The sequence below is a fragment of the Bison bison genome, unplaced genomic scaffold, assembly GCF_000754665.1.
Source record: "Bison bison bison isolate TAMUID 2011002044 unplaced genomic scaffold, Bison_UMD1.0 scf7180017864177, whole genome shotgun sequence".
Lineage (NCBI taxonomy): Eukaryota > Metazoa > Chordata > Mammalia > Artiodactyla > Bovidae > Bison > Bison bison.
In genome coordinates this window covers 876,515-891,553 of record NW_011494749.1, presented here as the reverse complement: position 1 = coordinate 891,553, position 15,039 = coordinate 876,515, and the positions used below count along the sequence as shown (strand labels likewise).

The 15,039-nt window shown below is 38.0% G+C and overlaps 1 protein-coding gene across 1 annotated transcript in view; it reads right to left on the bottom strand.

Annotated features, from left to right (window-relative positions):
• Positions 1-15,039, bottom strand: part of THADA (thyroid adenoma associated) — a 333,765-nt gene that overhangs the window by 291,658 nt on the left and 27,068 nt on the right. Inside the window, exons 15-17 of the mRNA XM_010842320.1 lie at positions 14,894-15,017; positions 4,028-4,179; positions 484-697 (exon numbers count right to left, since the gene is read on the bottom strand). Of these exons, the coding sequence (XP_010840622.1) occupies positions 484-697; positions 4,028-4,179; positions 14,894-15,017 (490 nt within the window). The remainder of the gene's footprint in view (positions 1-483; positions 698-4,027; positions 4,180-14,893; positions 15,018-15,039) is intronic.

The window sequence follows — 15,039 nt, the reverse complement described above, 5'->3', positions numbered from 1 at the left end:
GAATTTTCCAGGCCAGAATACTGGAGTGGGTAGCTTTTCCCTTCTCCAGGGGATCTTCCCAACCCAGGGATCAAACCCAGGTCTCCCACATTGCAGGCGGATTCTTTACCAACTGAGCCATAAGAGAAGCCTGATCTGGCTATAGTCATAGTAAAATTTCTGCACAGAAAAAAGTACATTTTTGGTAAACAAAGCAAAGTCTTATTTATATAAAAGCTCTAGTAATGTACATTTTCATATGTACTTATTTAACATGAATCCTCTGTTTAGAAATAATATAGTTGAATAAACTATTTATGTGCAAAGGAGAAATCCATGATATACTTATATGCTGGTAAACTATTAAGCTGGTAAACTCTTAAGTAAAAGAAAAAACCACAGAGTAAGTGTTTAACCATTAGATATCCTAACCATATGAACAGTGAGAGAGTAAGATACTGGTTTTGATAAGGAAAAGCAAAAGGTCATTTCCTCAATACGAACCTATTAATGTGTTACTTTCTACCACAGCAGCAGACTTATCTCCATCTCCACATGCAACCCGCTGAGTTTTTAAGTAAGCAGACAGTGATGACGGCAAAGCATTCTGCCAGATTAAGAAGTTCAGTAGGTAGGAAGCTGTTACACAGTCATACGGTTTGGTGCTGGTACTAAGCTCCAGAGCTGCTTGGAATAAGCCTTGCAGTTTCACTGAACCCTAGGATAAAGCAGAGACTCAGTCATTGTCGCTGAAACATTTCTTTAATTTGAAGGAAAAACACATATTTAAAGACAGAGCTTGCCACACAACTGTAACTCAATATGAACGCTAATTCCCTGAAGACAGGCTGACGTTTTTATTAATTAAATGATTATTAATCACTTCTAGAGATCTTCCCTGGTAGCTCAGACAGTAAAGCGTCTGCCTACAAATGCGGGAGACCTGGGTTCAATCCCTGGGTCGGGAAGATCTCCTGGAGAAGGAAATGGCAACCCACTCCAGTATTCTTGCCTGGAAAATCCAATGGATGGAGGATCCTGGTAGGCTACAGTCCATGGGTCGCAAAGAGTCGGACACAACTGAGCAACTTCACTTTAATCAGTTCTAGTGATAAAAGTCTTGAAAGTAATTTCAGTTGGGAAATTCAAAAAGAAAAACTTTTTCTTCAGCAAAAGTATACTTTTCCTGTAGAAATTCTGCTATGACCATAACCAGATCATCGTCATTATTTCTGTATAGCCCAAGTTCTTTTACATGGCAAGAAAGGTTTATTTTACTGGGCATCAACCTCCTGCTCTTCTCCCCAGCTGATTCCTATAGAGCTAGTTCAATGGAGAAAAACACACATACACATGAAGGCTGAGTGGCAAAGAACTGATATTTTTGAATTGTGGTGCTAGAGAAGACTCTTGAGAATCCCTTGGGCTGCAGGGACATCAAACCAGTCAACCCTAAAGAAAATCAACCTTGAATATTTATTGGAAGGACTGATGCTGAGCTGAAGCGCCAATACTTTGAACACCTGATAGGAAGAGCTGACTCATTGGAAAAGACTTGATGCTGGAAAAGACGGGAAGGAGGAGAAGAGGGCAACAGAGGATGAGATGGTTGGATGGCATCACCGACTCAATGGACATGAGTTTAAGCAAACTCTGGGAGATAGGGAAAGACAGGAAAGCTTGGCAGGCTGCAGTTCATGGGGTTGCAAAGAGTCAGATACGACTTAGCAACTGAACAACAATGAAAATACAAACTCATCAGGCTGTTCCTGGCAAAGCTCCACATGTATGTGTGAAAAGCAAAGTGATAAGATCAACCTCAGAAACTCTGCATCAGCTCCCACAGCTGTGTCTCATCTAAATATCCACTCACACAGCCTGTCCTCAAGAAGACAGGACAAAGGGCAGGTCACTGTAATAGCGCATGGAAGGGCACGGGGCTGAGGACAGAGACATGGATCCCAGTCCCAGCTCCACGGTTAACAAGTTGTTTGTTTCACCACTCAGGGTTTTGTTGCTCAATAATATTCAATCTAATAAAATTATCTCATAACTGTTTAATATAAGGGAAAAAATCATAAATGTAATTTTGAATTCGATCATAGATATATCAATATTTAATAATGTCTTCAAACATCAGGTAATAGATTCAAATATAGCTTACTTTTACTTAAATTCTTTGCTGTTTCATGCTTAATTTTTTATGACCTAAAAAACTGAAAGACACTGGTCAGAAGCTCAAATCTAAATAAACATTAGAAATAAATCAATCAGGCATCTAAATCATTTTTTGTAACTGACAGTAAGTCCCTAAACTGCCTAACTAGCCAATTAGTAAGAAACAAAATAAATAGCCTTTGGAATTTAAAACAGCACCTTTGTTCTTTCATTTCAGGACAGTCAAAACACAACAAAAAGACCTTGGATATGTAGCTCCAAAAGAAAGAAGTGCAAGAGACTAGGTGAGTAGTAAAGTCATATATTTGAAAGATATGCATGCCATCAAAATACGAATATACAGGTCCTTAGAGAGATTAGGCCAGCATTCAAACAATGTTTTCAAGTTAACTATATTAAAACGTTAATTATATACTACATAGGTTCTACTCAAAGACTTTGAAAGTATAATGTGTAATTAATATTTTAAAGTCTCAAATGCCTATTCTTAGGACCAGTTTACTAATACACAAGCCAGACCAAATATATAACCACCAGAATCCTAGAGCAAGCCATATGTCCTAAGTTTCTAAATTCTATAGTTTGTGTCTCTATACCATGCACATGTTTATCAAAATAGTTACACAGTTCATGTGAGAACCAGGTATTTCACATAGGTACAATAATATATACCTTTCCCCACTCCAGATACTCTGAAAATAGTTAAGACTGAGGCACAGTTATATATATGATACAAAGCTACAGTGTGATGAAAGGTAAGAGGCAAGGGTTGGTAGAAGGAGAGAAAGAGAAAGAGAAAGCATCTTCTTTAAAAACTCATAAAGTACAAAAATGAGCAGCCTAAGCATTGAAGAAGCTTCTGTTCATCAAGGCCCCTGAAAGACTGCCAGGACAAGCAGACACTACAGAGCAACTCTCAATTTGAAGCCAAATCAGAAGAGATGTCTGAGGTTTTGCAATGTCCTCCAAAAGCAGTGGAAACCCCCCGGGCTCTCTGACACGAGCTCCTACAGACTCCCACTGCATCTACAAGAGCCTAATAGCTGGAGCCCAGATGATGGCTCAGCTGCTACCCCTGAAGGCTCCCGTGGCCTCTATAGAGCTCCCACAGGAGCCACAGTAAAGCTCTAGAGCCAGGCACCCCACCGCTAATGGCGACTTCACTGCCCAAGATTAGGTCTCAAAGGTAGAGTCAAATACCTGGGCTATGGGGTCCCCCTGAAGACCCATTCCCAAGCTGTGCCTTCATTCCTGAGCCCATCTTTGATTTTCACCCCGAGGTAGGACGAGCAAGGCATGAGGCAAAGCGTGGGGGTTGGGGTAGAATGCCCAGGGAGAGAACTGTTGTTAACCTCAAGTACTCTGAGTTTCAGTCTCAGTTTAGCTATTGCTTATTGGAACATCAGAAACATGTTCTCTACCTCACTTACAGGCACGTCCCAGTCCACAAAGCAGAGAGATTATCTCAAAAAAAAATCAAGTTACTGTAAGTGATGTGTTTTGATCGAATATTAACAGGTCCAGGGGAACTGGGGAGACCACAGTTTACTGAAATCTATCGATAATCTTGTAAACAATAAAACCTACTGCTTCCTACACTTCCCTTGTTATCAAAACAAGTTTTTAAAAAAGCAAAGCTCACTGATTTGGATTTTCTTTCTCTTACAACATTTCCTCCAGCCCCACTACCCATCCATACCTTTGCCATCCCACCACCTGCATCTGGAGAGGTAGTAATAACTGAAACAGAAGATGCAAGAAGGCAGAAGCAAAGAACCTGGACAATCCACAGACTGCTTTATCTGCTGCTAAGACAGAAATTTTTCATGCATACATCACATTTACACTTACAGAAGAAAAGTCCAAATACCTGAAATTGTACAAATGTTTTTGGTAACTTCATCAGAAGATCAAATGCTAAAATTTTCACTTCTTCAAAAGTGCCAGTTAAACATTCCATTAGTGTTTGGAAACGACCAACATCAATATCATGACTCAGCTGATACACTGTTTGGACTCTACCTAAAAATTAAAAAAAAAATTTTTTTTAAGTGAACAGTAAGAAAAGGAAATCAACATTTTAAAGTTATTTAGCCAAATTAACAGAAAATTAGTATAAAAAGAACTCACTTATACTTCACTCACAATAGCATAAGAAATATTTCTAGTAATTTAGAAAAATGATAAAATAATAAGTATTACAATTCTACAAACAGAGAAGACATATTTTTTAAATAACCATTTTTAAAAATTGAAGAATAGTTCATTTACAATGTTCTGCTAGTTTCAGGTGTGCACCAAAGTGATTGTCACCTACACACTTGTTTTAGATTATTTTCCATTATAGGTTATTAAAAGATACGTGCTACACAGAAGGTCCTTGTTGGTGATCTATTTGATATATAATAGTGTGTGTATATGTTAATCCCAAACTAGTAATTTACCTCCCCCCCCCCACCCCATGAGCCCCTTTGGTAACCATAAGTTTGCTTTCTATGTCTATGAGTCTGTTTTGTAAATAAATCCATTTGTATCATTTTTGAAGAATTCCACATGTAAGTCATATCATACACTTGTCTTTCTCTGCCTGACTTCACTTAATACGATAACGCCTAGGTCCATCCATGCTGGTGCAAATGACATTCTTTCTGATGGCTGAGTAGTATTCCACTCTGTGTGTGTGTGTGAGTGTGTGTATGTATACACATCATTTTTATTCCTTCGTTGATGGGCATTTGGGCTGTTTCCATATCTTACTACTGTAAACAGTGCTGCTGTGAACATGCATGTATCTTTTTGAATTAAAGTTTTCATCTTTTCAGATATATGCCCAGCAATGGGAATTGCAGGATCATATGGTAATTCTGTTTTTAGTTTTTTAAGGAACTTCTTACTGTTCTCTGGGCTTCCCTGGTGGTTCAGCAGTAAAGAATCTGCGTGCAAAAAGTGAAAGTTGCTCAGTCGTGTCTGACTCTTTGCAACTCCATGGAGTAAACATGCCTAGAATTCTCTAGGCCAGGGTACTGGAGTGGGTAGCCTTTCCCTTCTCCAGGAGAGCTTCCCAACCGAGGAATTGAACCGGGGTCTCCTGCATTGCAGGTGGATTCTTTACCAAATGAGCTATGAGGGAAGCCGTGCAATGCAGGTGACCCGGGTTTAATCCCTGGATCGGGAAATCCTCTAGAGGAGGGCATGGCAACCCACTCCAGTATTCTTGCCTGGAGAATGGCATGGACAGAGGAGCCTGGCGGACTACAGTCCATGGAATCACAAAGAGTTGGACAAGACTGAAGCAACTAAGCAGCAGCAACAGCATACTGTTCTCCATGGTGGCTGCACCAATTCACATTCCCACCAACAATATAGGAGGGTTCCTTTTTTCCATACTCTCTCCAGCATTCATTATTTGTAGACTTTCTCAATGATGGACATTCTGACTGGTGAAAGGTGATACTTCATTGTAGGTTTTGTTTTTTTTTTGGCTGCACCACATGCCATGAGCCTGTGGAATCTTAATTCCCCAACCAGGGATCAAACCCAGGCCTGCTGCAATGGAAGCACAGAGTCCTAACCACTGGACAGCCACGGAATTCCCACTCATTGTAGTTCTGATTCGTGTTTCTCTAGTAATTAGCGATACTGAGCAACTTTTCATGTCAGATGGCCATCTGTATTTCTCCTTTGAAGAAACATCTATCTAAGTCTTCTGTCCATTTTAATTGAGGTTTTTTTTTATATTAAGAGTATGAGCAAAAGATAAAAAATAAAGTATGAGCTGTTCGTGTATCTTGAAAATTAATCCTTTGTCTGTAGCATTATTTGCAGATCTTTTCTCCCAGTCTAAAGGCTATCTTTTCATTTTGTTTATGATTTCCTTTGCCTTGCAAAAGTTTTCAAGTTTAATTAGGTCCCATTTGTTTATTTGTTTTTATTTCCATTACTCAGGAGACGGAGCCATAAAATACTGCTGCAATTTATGTCAAAGAGTGTTCTGCCTCTGTTTGCCTCTAAGAGTTTTACAATATCCAGTCTTACGTTTAGGTCTTTAATCAATTTTGAGTTGATTTTTGTATATGGCGTTAGACAACGTTCTAGTTTTATATGTTTACATGTAGCTGTCCCAATTTTCCCTGCACCACGTATTAAAGAGAATGTCTTTTCTCCAACATATACCCTTGCTTCCTCTGTTGTAAATTAACTGACTGTAAGTGCATGGGTTTACTTCTTTTTATTCTGCTCCATTGATCTATATGTCTGTTTTTTTGACAGTACCACATTGTTTTAACGACTAACTTTGTAGTAGTCTGATGTCAGGGAGTGTTATTCTTCATCAAGATTGCTTTGGCTATTGGGGGGTCTTACATGTTTTCATTCAAATTTGAAAATTTTTGTTCCAGTACTGTGAAAAATGCCATTGGTAATTTGATAGGGATTCCATTAAATCTGTAGGGTAGTATGGTCATTCCAACAATATTGATTCTTCCAATCCAAGAACATGGTGTATCTTTCCATTAGTTTGTAACATCTTCAGTTTCTTTCATCGTGTCTTACACAGTTTTCAGAGTACAGGTCTTTGGCTTACTTAGATAGGTTTATTCCCAGGTATTTCATTCCTTTTGATGCAATGATATACGGGACTGTTTCTGTAATTTCTCTTTCTGATATTTCATTATTAGTGTATAGAAATGCAACACATTTCTCTACATTAATTTTGTACCCAGCAGGTTTACCAAATTCATTAATGACTTCTAGTAGTTTTCAGGTAGCATCTTTAGGATTTTCTATGTGTAACATCATATCATCTGCAAATAGTGACAGTCTTAGTTCTTTTCCTATTTCGATTCTTTTTACTTCTTTTTCTTTTTCTGACTGCCATGGCTAGGATTTCCAAAACTATGTTGAATAAAAGTGGTGAGAGTGGACATCCTTCTCTTGTTTCTGATCTCAGAGGGAATGCTTTATGCATTTCACCACTGAGTATGATGTTAGCTGTGCACTTGTCATATGTGGCCTGTATTATGTTGAGACATGCTCCCTCTCTGCCTACTTTCTGAAGTGTTTTTATTCAAAGTTTTATCATAAAAACAAAAGGGGGAGAAAAGACCTACAAAAACAAATCCAAAACAATTAATAAAATGACAAAACGAACAGACATACTGATAATTACCTTCATCTAAATGCTTCAACCAAAAGACATAAAGTGGCAGAATGGATACAAAAACAGAACCCATATATATGCTGCCTACAAGAGACTCGTACAGATCCAGAGACACATAAAGACTGAAAATGAGGGGACAGAAAAAGGTATTCCATGCAAATGGAAACCAAAAGAAAGACTGAGCAGCAATACTAGGACCAGACAAATAGACTTTAAAATATAGACTGTTAAAAGAGACAAAGAATGACACTATATAATGATCAAAGGGTCAATTCAAGAAGGAGATTTAACAATTGTAAATATATGCTGCTGCTGCTGCTAAGTCACTTCAGTCGTGTCCAACTCTGTGCGACCCCATAGATGGCAGCCCACCAAGCTCCACCATCCCTGGGATTCTCCAGGCAAGAACACTGGAGTGGGTTGCCATTTCCTTCTCCAATGCATGAAAGTGAAAAGTGAAAGTGAAGTCGCTCAGTCATGTCTGACTCTTAGCGACCCCATGGACTGCAGCCTATCAGGCTCCTCCATCCATGGGATTTTTCAGGCAAGAGTACTGGAGTGGGGTGCCATTGCCTTCTCCGTACAAATATATATGCACCCAATATAGGAGCACCTTGTTATATAAGGCAAATGTTAACATAGAAGGAGAAACTGACAGTAACAACAATGGAAGACTTTAACATCCCACTTACATCAATAGCAGACCATCCAGACAGAAAATCAGTAAGGAAACACAGGCTTTAAATGACACATTAGACCAGATGTTCTTAACTGTTATTTAAAGAGCATTCTATCTAAAAGAAGCAGAATACACATTTTAGAAGCAGAATACACATTTTTTTCAAGTGTACAGGGAACATTCTCCAGGATAAATCATATGCTGGACCGTAAAGCAAGCCTCAGTAAATTTCAGAAAACTGAAATTGTATCAAGCATCTTTTCTGACCATAATATTATGAGGCTAGAAATCAACTATTAGAAAAAACCTGCAAAATTCAAACACATGGAGGCTAAACAATATGATTCTAAACGACCAATGGCTCACTCAGGAAATAAAAGAGGAAATCAAAAAAGTACCCAGGGACAAACAAAAGGAAATAAATATTTTTTAAAATTTGTTTAAACCTATTTTATTCTCTTTCAAAAAGTTATATATTATATAAAAGATAACTAAGTTATTTTTCAACTAACCAAGCACAAATAATTTAAGAATCCATCTTTTTAAAAAACCCTTCAAGCCTTCTTATCCTAGAATCCAAAGTCCTACCATGCTTTAGGTGAACAGACACAGAATAATCAATATAATGACATATCTTAATAGCATTCCTGGGCATCAACAATAAAGAAAGAATCTTTTTGCCATTCAGGTAAAAAGTTCAATTCATCTACAAAGTGAGAAAAAAACCAGGCTGACTTCATTCTTTGCCACAGGCGTGTGTAGTGACAGAAGACAGTGGAGCAATGCTAACCAAATCCTCAGGGAAAAGAGGAGTAATGAAAATCTACATATCAAAATCCTATTCCAGTATCAAGTATCAGTTCAGTTCAGTTCAGCCGCTCAATTGTGTCCGACTCTTTGTGACCCCATGAATCGGAGCACTCCAGGCCTCCCTGTCCATCACCAACTCCTGGAGTTCACGCAAACTCATGTGCATCAAGTTGGTGATGCCATCCAGCCATCTCATCCTCTGTCGTCCCCTTCTCCTCCTGCCCCCAATCCCTCCCAGCATCAGGATCTTTTCCAACGAGTCAACTCTTCACATGAGGTGGCCAAAGTATTGGAGTTTCAGCTTCAACATCAGTTCTTCCGATGAACATCCAGGACTGATCTCCTTTAGGATGGACTGGTTGGATCTCTCTGCAGTCCAAGGGACTCTCAAGAGTCTTCTTCAACACCACAGTTCAAAAGCATCAATTCTTCAGTGCTCAGCTTTCTCCACAGTCCAACTCTCACATCCATACATGACCACTGGAAAAACGGCCTTGACTAGATGGACCTTTGTTGGCAAAGTAATGTCTCTGCTTTTCAATATGCTATCTAGGTTGGTCATAACTTTCCTTCCAAGGAGTAAGCATCTTTTAATTTCATGGCTGCAATCACCATCTGTGGTGATTTTGGAGCCCCAAAAAATAAAGTCTGACACTGTTTCCCCATCTATTTCCCATGAAGTGATGGGACCAGATGCCATGGTCTTTGTTTTCTGAATGTTGAGCTTTAAGCCAACTTTTTCACTCTCCTCTTTCACTTTCATCAAGAGGCTTTTTAGTTCCTCTTCACTTTCTGCCATAAGGGTGGTGTCATCTGCATATCTGAGGTTATTGATATTTCTCCTGGCAATCTTGATTCCAGCAGCAATCTAAATATTTTTGAAGGTACAAGAAATCAAGAACTAATTTTCCTAAAAACTCTTCTCAAAGAAAAGATGAATTCTGGCCAGTTAATCAGGAAATAAGAAGAAAAACTACCACTAAAGAATGATCGTGGTCACCAAATCCATTTAATTTTAAGATTAAGATTAAACCTGTGGGAAGATTTCATAGTAGGATGTGAAGAGCATGTAACAAACTGAAGTGAAGTGAAATGAAAGTCGCTCGGTTGTGTCTCCTGGCCAGAATACTGGAGTAGGTAGCCTTTCCCTTCTCCACGGGATCTTCCCAACCCAGGGATTGAACTCAGGTCTCGTGCATTGCAGGCGGATTCTTTACCAGCTGAACCACAAGGGAAGCCCAGGGGTTAATTTAACAAATTAATCCCTCAAAATAATTGAAAATATTTCTAGGCTTAATAAGAAGAATGCTCAATGTTGCTCAATAGAAATCAGCATGTGAGTTTATTTAATCTTAACTCACAACTTAGTCCAACCCTGTGAAATTCATAGGTCACGCAAGGGAAGTTGTTGTCACTTCAATCACACCTCTGCTCAAATCTGCCTCTTCTTTCCCAATTTAGACATCTCATTTCTTTCTTTTTTTTTTTTTTTTTGCCTAATTCCTCTGGCTAAAACTTCTGGTAAAATGTTGAATGCTGAATGTTCAGCAGCAGTGAAAAGGGGCATCTGTGTCTTCTTCCTGAACTTAGGGGAGGAGCTTTTGGTCTTTCACCGTTGAAAACAGTGTTAGCTATGGGGTTTTCTTAACGTCCTTTATCACGCCAAGGAAGTTCTCTTCTATTCCTAGTTTGCTGAGTGTTTATCTAAAAGGGTGTGCAATTTTGTCAATACTTTTTCTGCACTGAGATTATCGTGAGTTTTTTATTTTTCTTTGTTCTAATGTGGTATATTACATTTATTGTCTTACATTGAGAAACACCTTTGCATTTCAGGGATAAATTCCACTTACATAGTCATAGTATATAATATTTTTAATATGCTGTTAGATTTGGTTTTCCAGCATTTTCTTTAGACTTTTTGTATGTATATTCGTAAAAGATGCTGTAGTTTTCTTGTGGTATCACTGGTACCAGAGGATACTGGCTTCATAGAATGAGTTAGGAAACTATTTCCCTCCTCTCCAATTTTTTTAATGTTTGAGAAGGAATGGCATTAATTCTTCTTTAAATGTTTAGTAGAATACACCAATGAAGCCAGTCCTCCACTTTTAAGAAGCTTTTGACTCCATCTCTATTTTTTACAGGTCTGTGCAAGTTGTCTACTTTTTGAGTTACCAATTTGTATGTTTCTAGAAACTTGTCTACTTCATATAGGTTATCTAATTTATTAGAAACACAATATAACTGTTTGCAACATTGTCTTATAATCTTCTTTATTTCTATAAGGTCATAGAAATGTCTCTACTTTTATTTCTGATTTTAGTGGTTTACATCATTTTTTACTCTTAGTAAAATTAAAACTTTGTCAATTTTGTTGATCTTTATCAAAAAGACCAACTTTTGGTTTCATTGATTCTGTATTGTTTTTCTATTCTCTATTTCATTTATCTCTGTTCTAATCTCTATTACCTCCATCCTTCTGTAGATGTGAGTTAAGTATGCTCTTCTTTTTCTAATACGATGAGGTATAAAGTTAATTGATTTGAGATCTTTTTTTCTTTCCTAATGTAGGTATTTATAGGTTATAAATCTCCTGATTACCACTGCTTTTGCTTCATCCTATTAGTTTTGGTAAGTTATATTTTTTCTTCCTCTCAGAGTATTTCTAATTGCCCTCATGATTTCTTCTTTGATTCATTGATTGTTTAACAGCTCTGCTCAAACTGGAAGCCTTCTCTGATACCACTGTATGAAATGACTATTACTCCCAACCTCCAGATACCCTCTATTTCCCTGCCCTTTTCTTCTTGAAACATTTTTTTTCCTACTACTTATCTCCATCTGAAATTCTATGTATTATTCATTGAATTACCGTCTGTCTACCTTCACTAAAGTCAAAGGTCAAAAATGGGAAGAACTCTGCTTTGTACACTGCATATCCTTGGCACTAAATAAATACGTGTTGAACAAACCCTTTTAATCTAATTGTGGAATCCAATTTTTCACCATGAATACAGTGACATTTTATTTCAAATGAGAAGGGTGCATGTGACTTATTCTTCTTGAACCAGGACACACTTGAGGAAAGGCAAAAACAATTTTAACTAATCTCAAATCATAATCTTTCTATAAAATGATACAAAAACCTACATTAATATTTTTGAGATAAAGATGAAGAATGAATTTACATTTTCAATCCTGTGTTTTTCAGTCATGCTTCTTTTCTTTCTTTTTTGAAAATATGTATTTATTTGGTTATATTGGATCTTTGTTGCAGTATGCAGGCTTAGTTGCCCTTGGGCATATGGGATCTTAGTTCCCCAACTGGGGATCAAACCCTTGTCCTTTACATGCGAAGGTGAACTCTTAACCCCTGGACCAGCAGGGAAGCCCCCCATCATGTTTCTTTAGCCTCCTTTACAGTTAGCGGGTACAGTATGGTTTGCTCTACTGGCATTACCTCTTAGCTGTTTGACACCATTACTGTGCTATCAGTCACTGTCTAACTATATGTGACTCATTTATTATGAAGATGACACAGGTTTTTCACTTTCAAAGTACATTTGAACATGTTCAACTATTCTCTCAATTGAAAAACTAGCAGTATAATTCAGCCTTAGATATTTCCCATATATCTAGGTATAACTATACATACAGTAGATGTACAGAAAACTTTTTGGTGAATGGATAATCAATCATTCTCAGGTAAAACTTCATTTCTAAATTCAGTTGTAGCACCACTGAAATTCCATAAACTAATGGGTACTCCTGACTTTATTTACTGTGGATGTCATAACAAATCACCATGACCTTGGTGGCTTAAAGCCACAGAAATCTATTTTCTCACAGTTCTGGGAGCCAGAAGTCTAAAATCAAGGTGTCTACAGGGCCGTGATCACTCTCAAGAATCTAAGGGAGAATTTATTCCCTGTCTCTTCCAGTTTCTGGCGGCTGCCCGCATTCCCCAGCTTACAGCCCCAGCACTCCCGTGTCTACCTCCACCGTCACAATGACTCCTTTTCTTTTTGTCACATTCCCCTCTGCCTCTCTCTTACAATACCACTTGCAATGGCATTAAAGCCCATCCAGATAATCCAAGATTATGTCAATTTAAGATCTTTAATCGTATCTACAAAAATCCCTTTTCTAAGTAAGGTTCACATTCTCATGAATTCTACGGATTTGGTGTGGGTCTCTTTTGGAGGTCATTTTTCGGTCTACTACACTTAGCTTAATCAAGAGATCAAATTTATTACCATGAATAATGGGACAAACCAACATCATGCATCTCCTGTTATCATGCCTTGAGAAACACACTACATCACCTATGCATTTTCCTGCCAAAAATGCACAACCTGAATCAGGTCATAAGAAAACAATAAAACAGCCCAAACCGAAATACATTCTTCCAAAATGTTAATGTCATGAAATAAGAACATTTCCAAACTGAAAGAGCACAACAATGAATTGCATTGTGTGATTTTGGATTAGTTCCTGGATTGTGGGGGAAAAAATTTTTCTATAAAAAGCCACTTATTAGGACTACCGGTACAATCTGAATAAGAACTATATATTAGATAACAGCATCATATCAACATTAATTCTGGAATTTGATCATTGTGTTATAGTTAGACAATTTAAAGAACAGTGAGGTAAAGCAAATTTGACAAAATAGCAAATTATGAATCTAAGTAGAGAGTACATCGGAGAAGGCAATGGCACCCCACTACAGTACTCTTGCCTGGAAAATCCCATGGACGGAAGAGCTTGGAAGGCTGCAGCAGTCCATGGGGTCGCTGAGGGTCAGACATGACTGAGCGACTTCACTTTCACTTTTCACTTTCATGCATCGGAGAAGGAAATGGCAACCCACTCCGGTGTTGTTGCCTGAAGAATCCCAGGGACGGCAGAGCCTGGTGGGCTGCCATCTATGGGGTCGCACAGAGTTGGACAGGACTGAAGTGACTTAGCAGCAGCAGCAGAGAGTACATGGCTGAACTATTTTTGAAACTTTGCTGTTAATTCCAACTTTTTTAAAACAAAAATTTAAAAGAAATGGGTTTTCTTCAAATGAAGCAAGCTATATTAACAGCAAATAACTGTCTCCCTGCCAAATAACACTTTGCCTAAAAATTTAAACAGAAAAAAAAAATCCATCTATAGTGTATGGTCCTTTGGCCATTCCCTCCAAAAGAGCAGGACATTTTCCTGTTTGTCTACAGTCAAGGAAGGCTGAGCACAAACAAGAAATCATCATTAAAACACATATACATCCATTTATGGGGATAATAAGAATCATTTCTTATCAAAATGAAAATGAAACAACTCGAAGAGGGAAGTTAAATATTCATCTTCTTGAGTACTTCACAGTAGGAGAAACAAAAGGTACAATTAAATCAGAATGCGTGGAAATGACATCCTTATATTGAGTTTTCGAAACCAGATTGAGATTAATGAAACAGATAGCATATAAGGGGAACCACATTTTAACCACAGAGACTCACTGAGGAATGTTATACATAAAAGAAACTATTATTATTTTAATTGCTTAAACTTAAGAGAACAGATTGGGCACTATCCTAAAACAGCAACACATAAATTAGTGGGATGACGTTAGCAACTCTTCTCATAATAAGCATGATCCATGAAAACTGCAGTTTCAGGTCTGCAAATAACAATCACTAAAAAGTTTCTCTCCCATATGCCCTTTACTGGCAAACTGAATTATCTCCAAATAAGAATTATATAATGAGACTTGTTGTTTAGTTGCTAAGTCGTGTCTGATCCTTTTGCGACCCTGTGGACTATAACCCACCAGGCTCCTCTGTCCATGGGATTTCCCAGGCAAGAATATTGGAGCAGGTTCCTTCTCCAGGGGTTCTTTTCAACCCACGGATCAAATCTGCATCTCCTGCATTGGCTGGCAGATTCTTTACCACTGAGCCACCAGGGAAGCCACTTAACAAGACTAACACCTCCCATAAGAATCTAAACAAAAGACAATAAACCTGAAGCTTCAAGTAAAGCAAAATGTTGACACAGTATACTTTGCAAGAAAACACTTTCCCCAAACACGACTGAACACTTACCTTCTGGCACAGGAAAAACTTCAGCTATTGAGCCTAAAATGGTTAAAGCTGAAAATCTAGTTGGGTAGGAAGAGCCAGGAAACAATGCTTCAAAAAGACTATTGCAAATGGATGACATGAAGTTCTAAAAAAAAAAAAAAATTTTA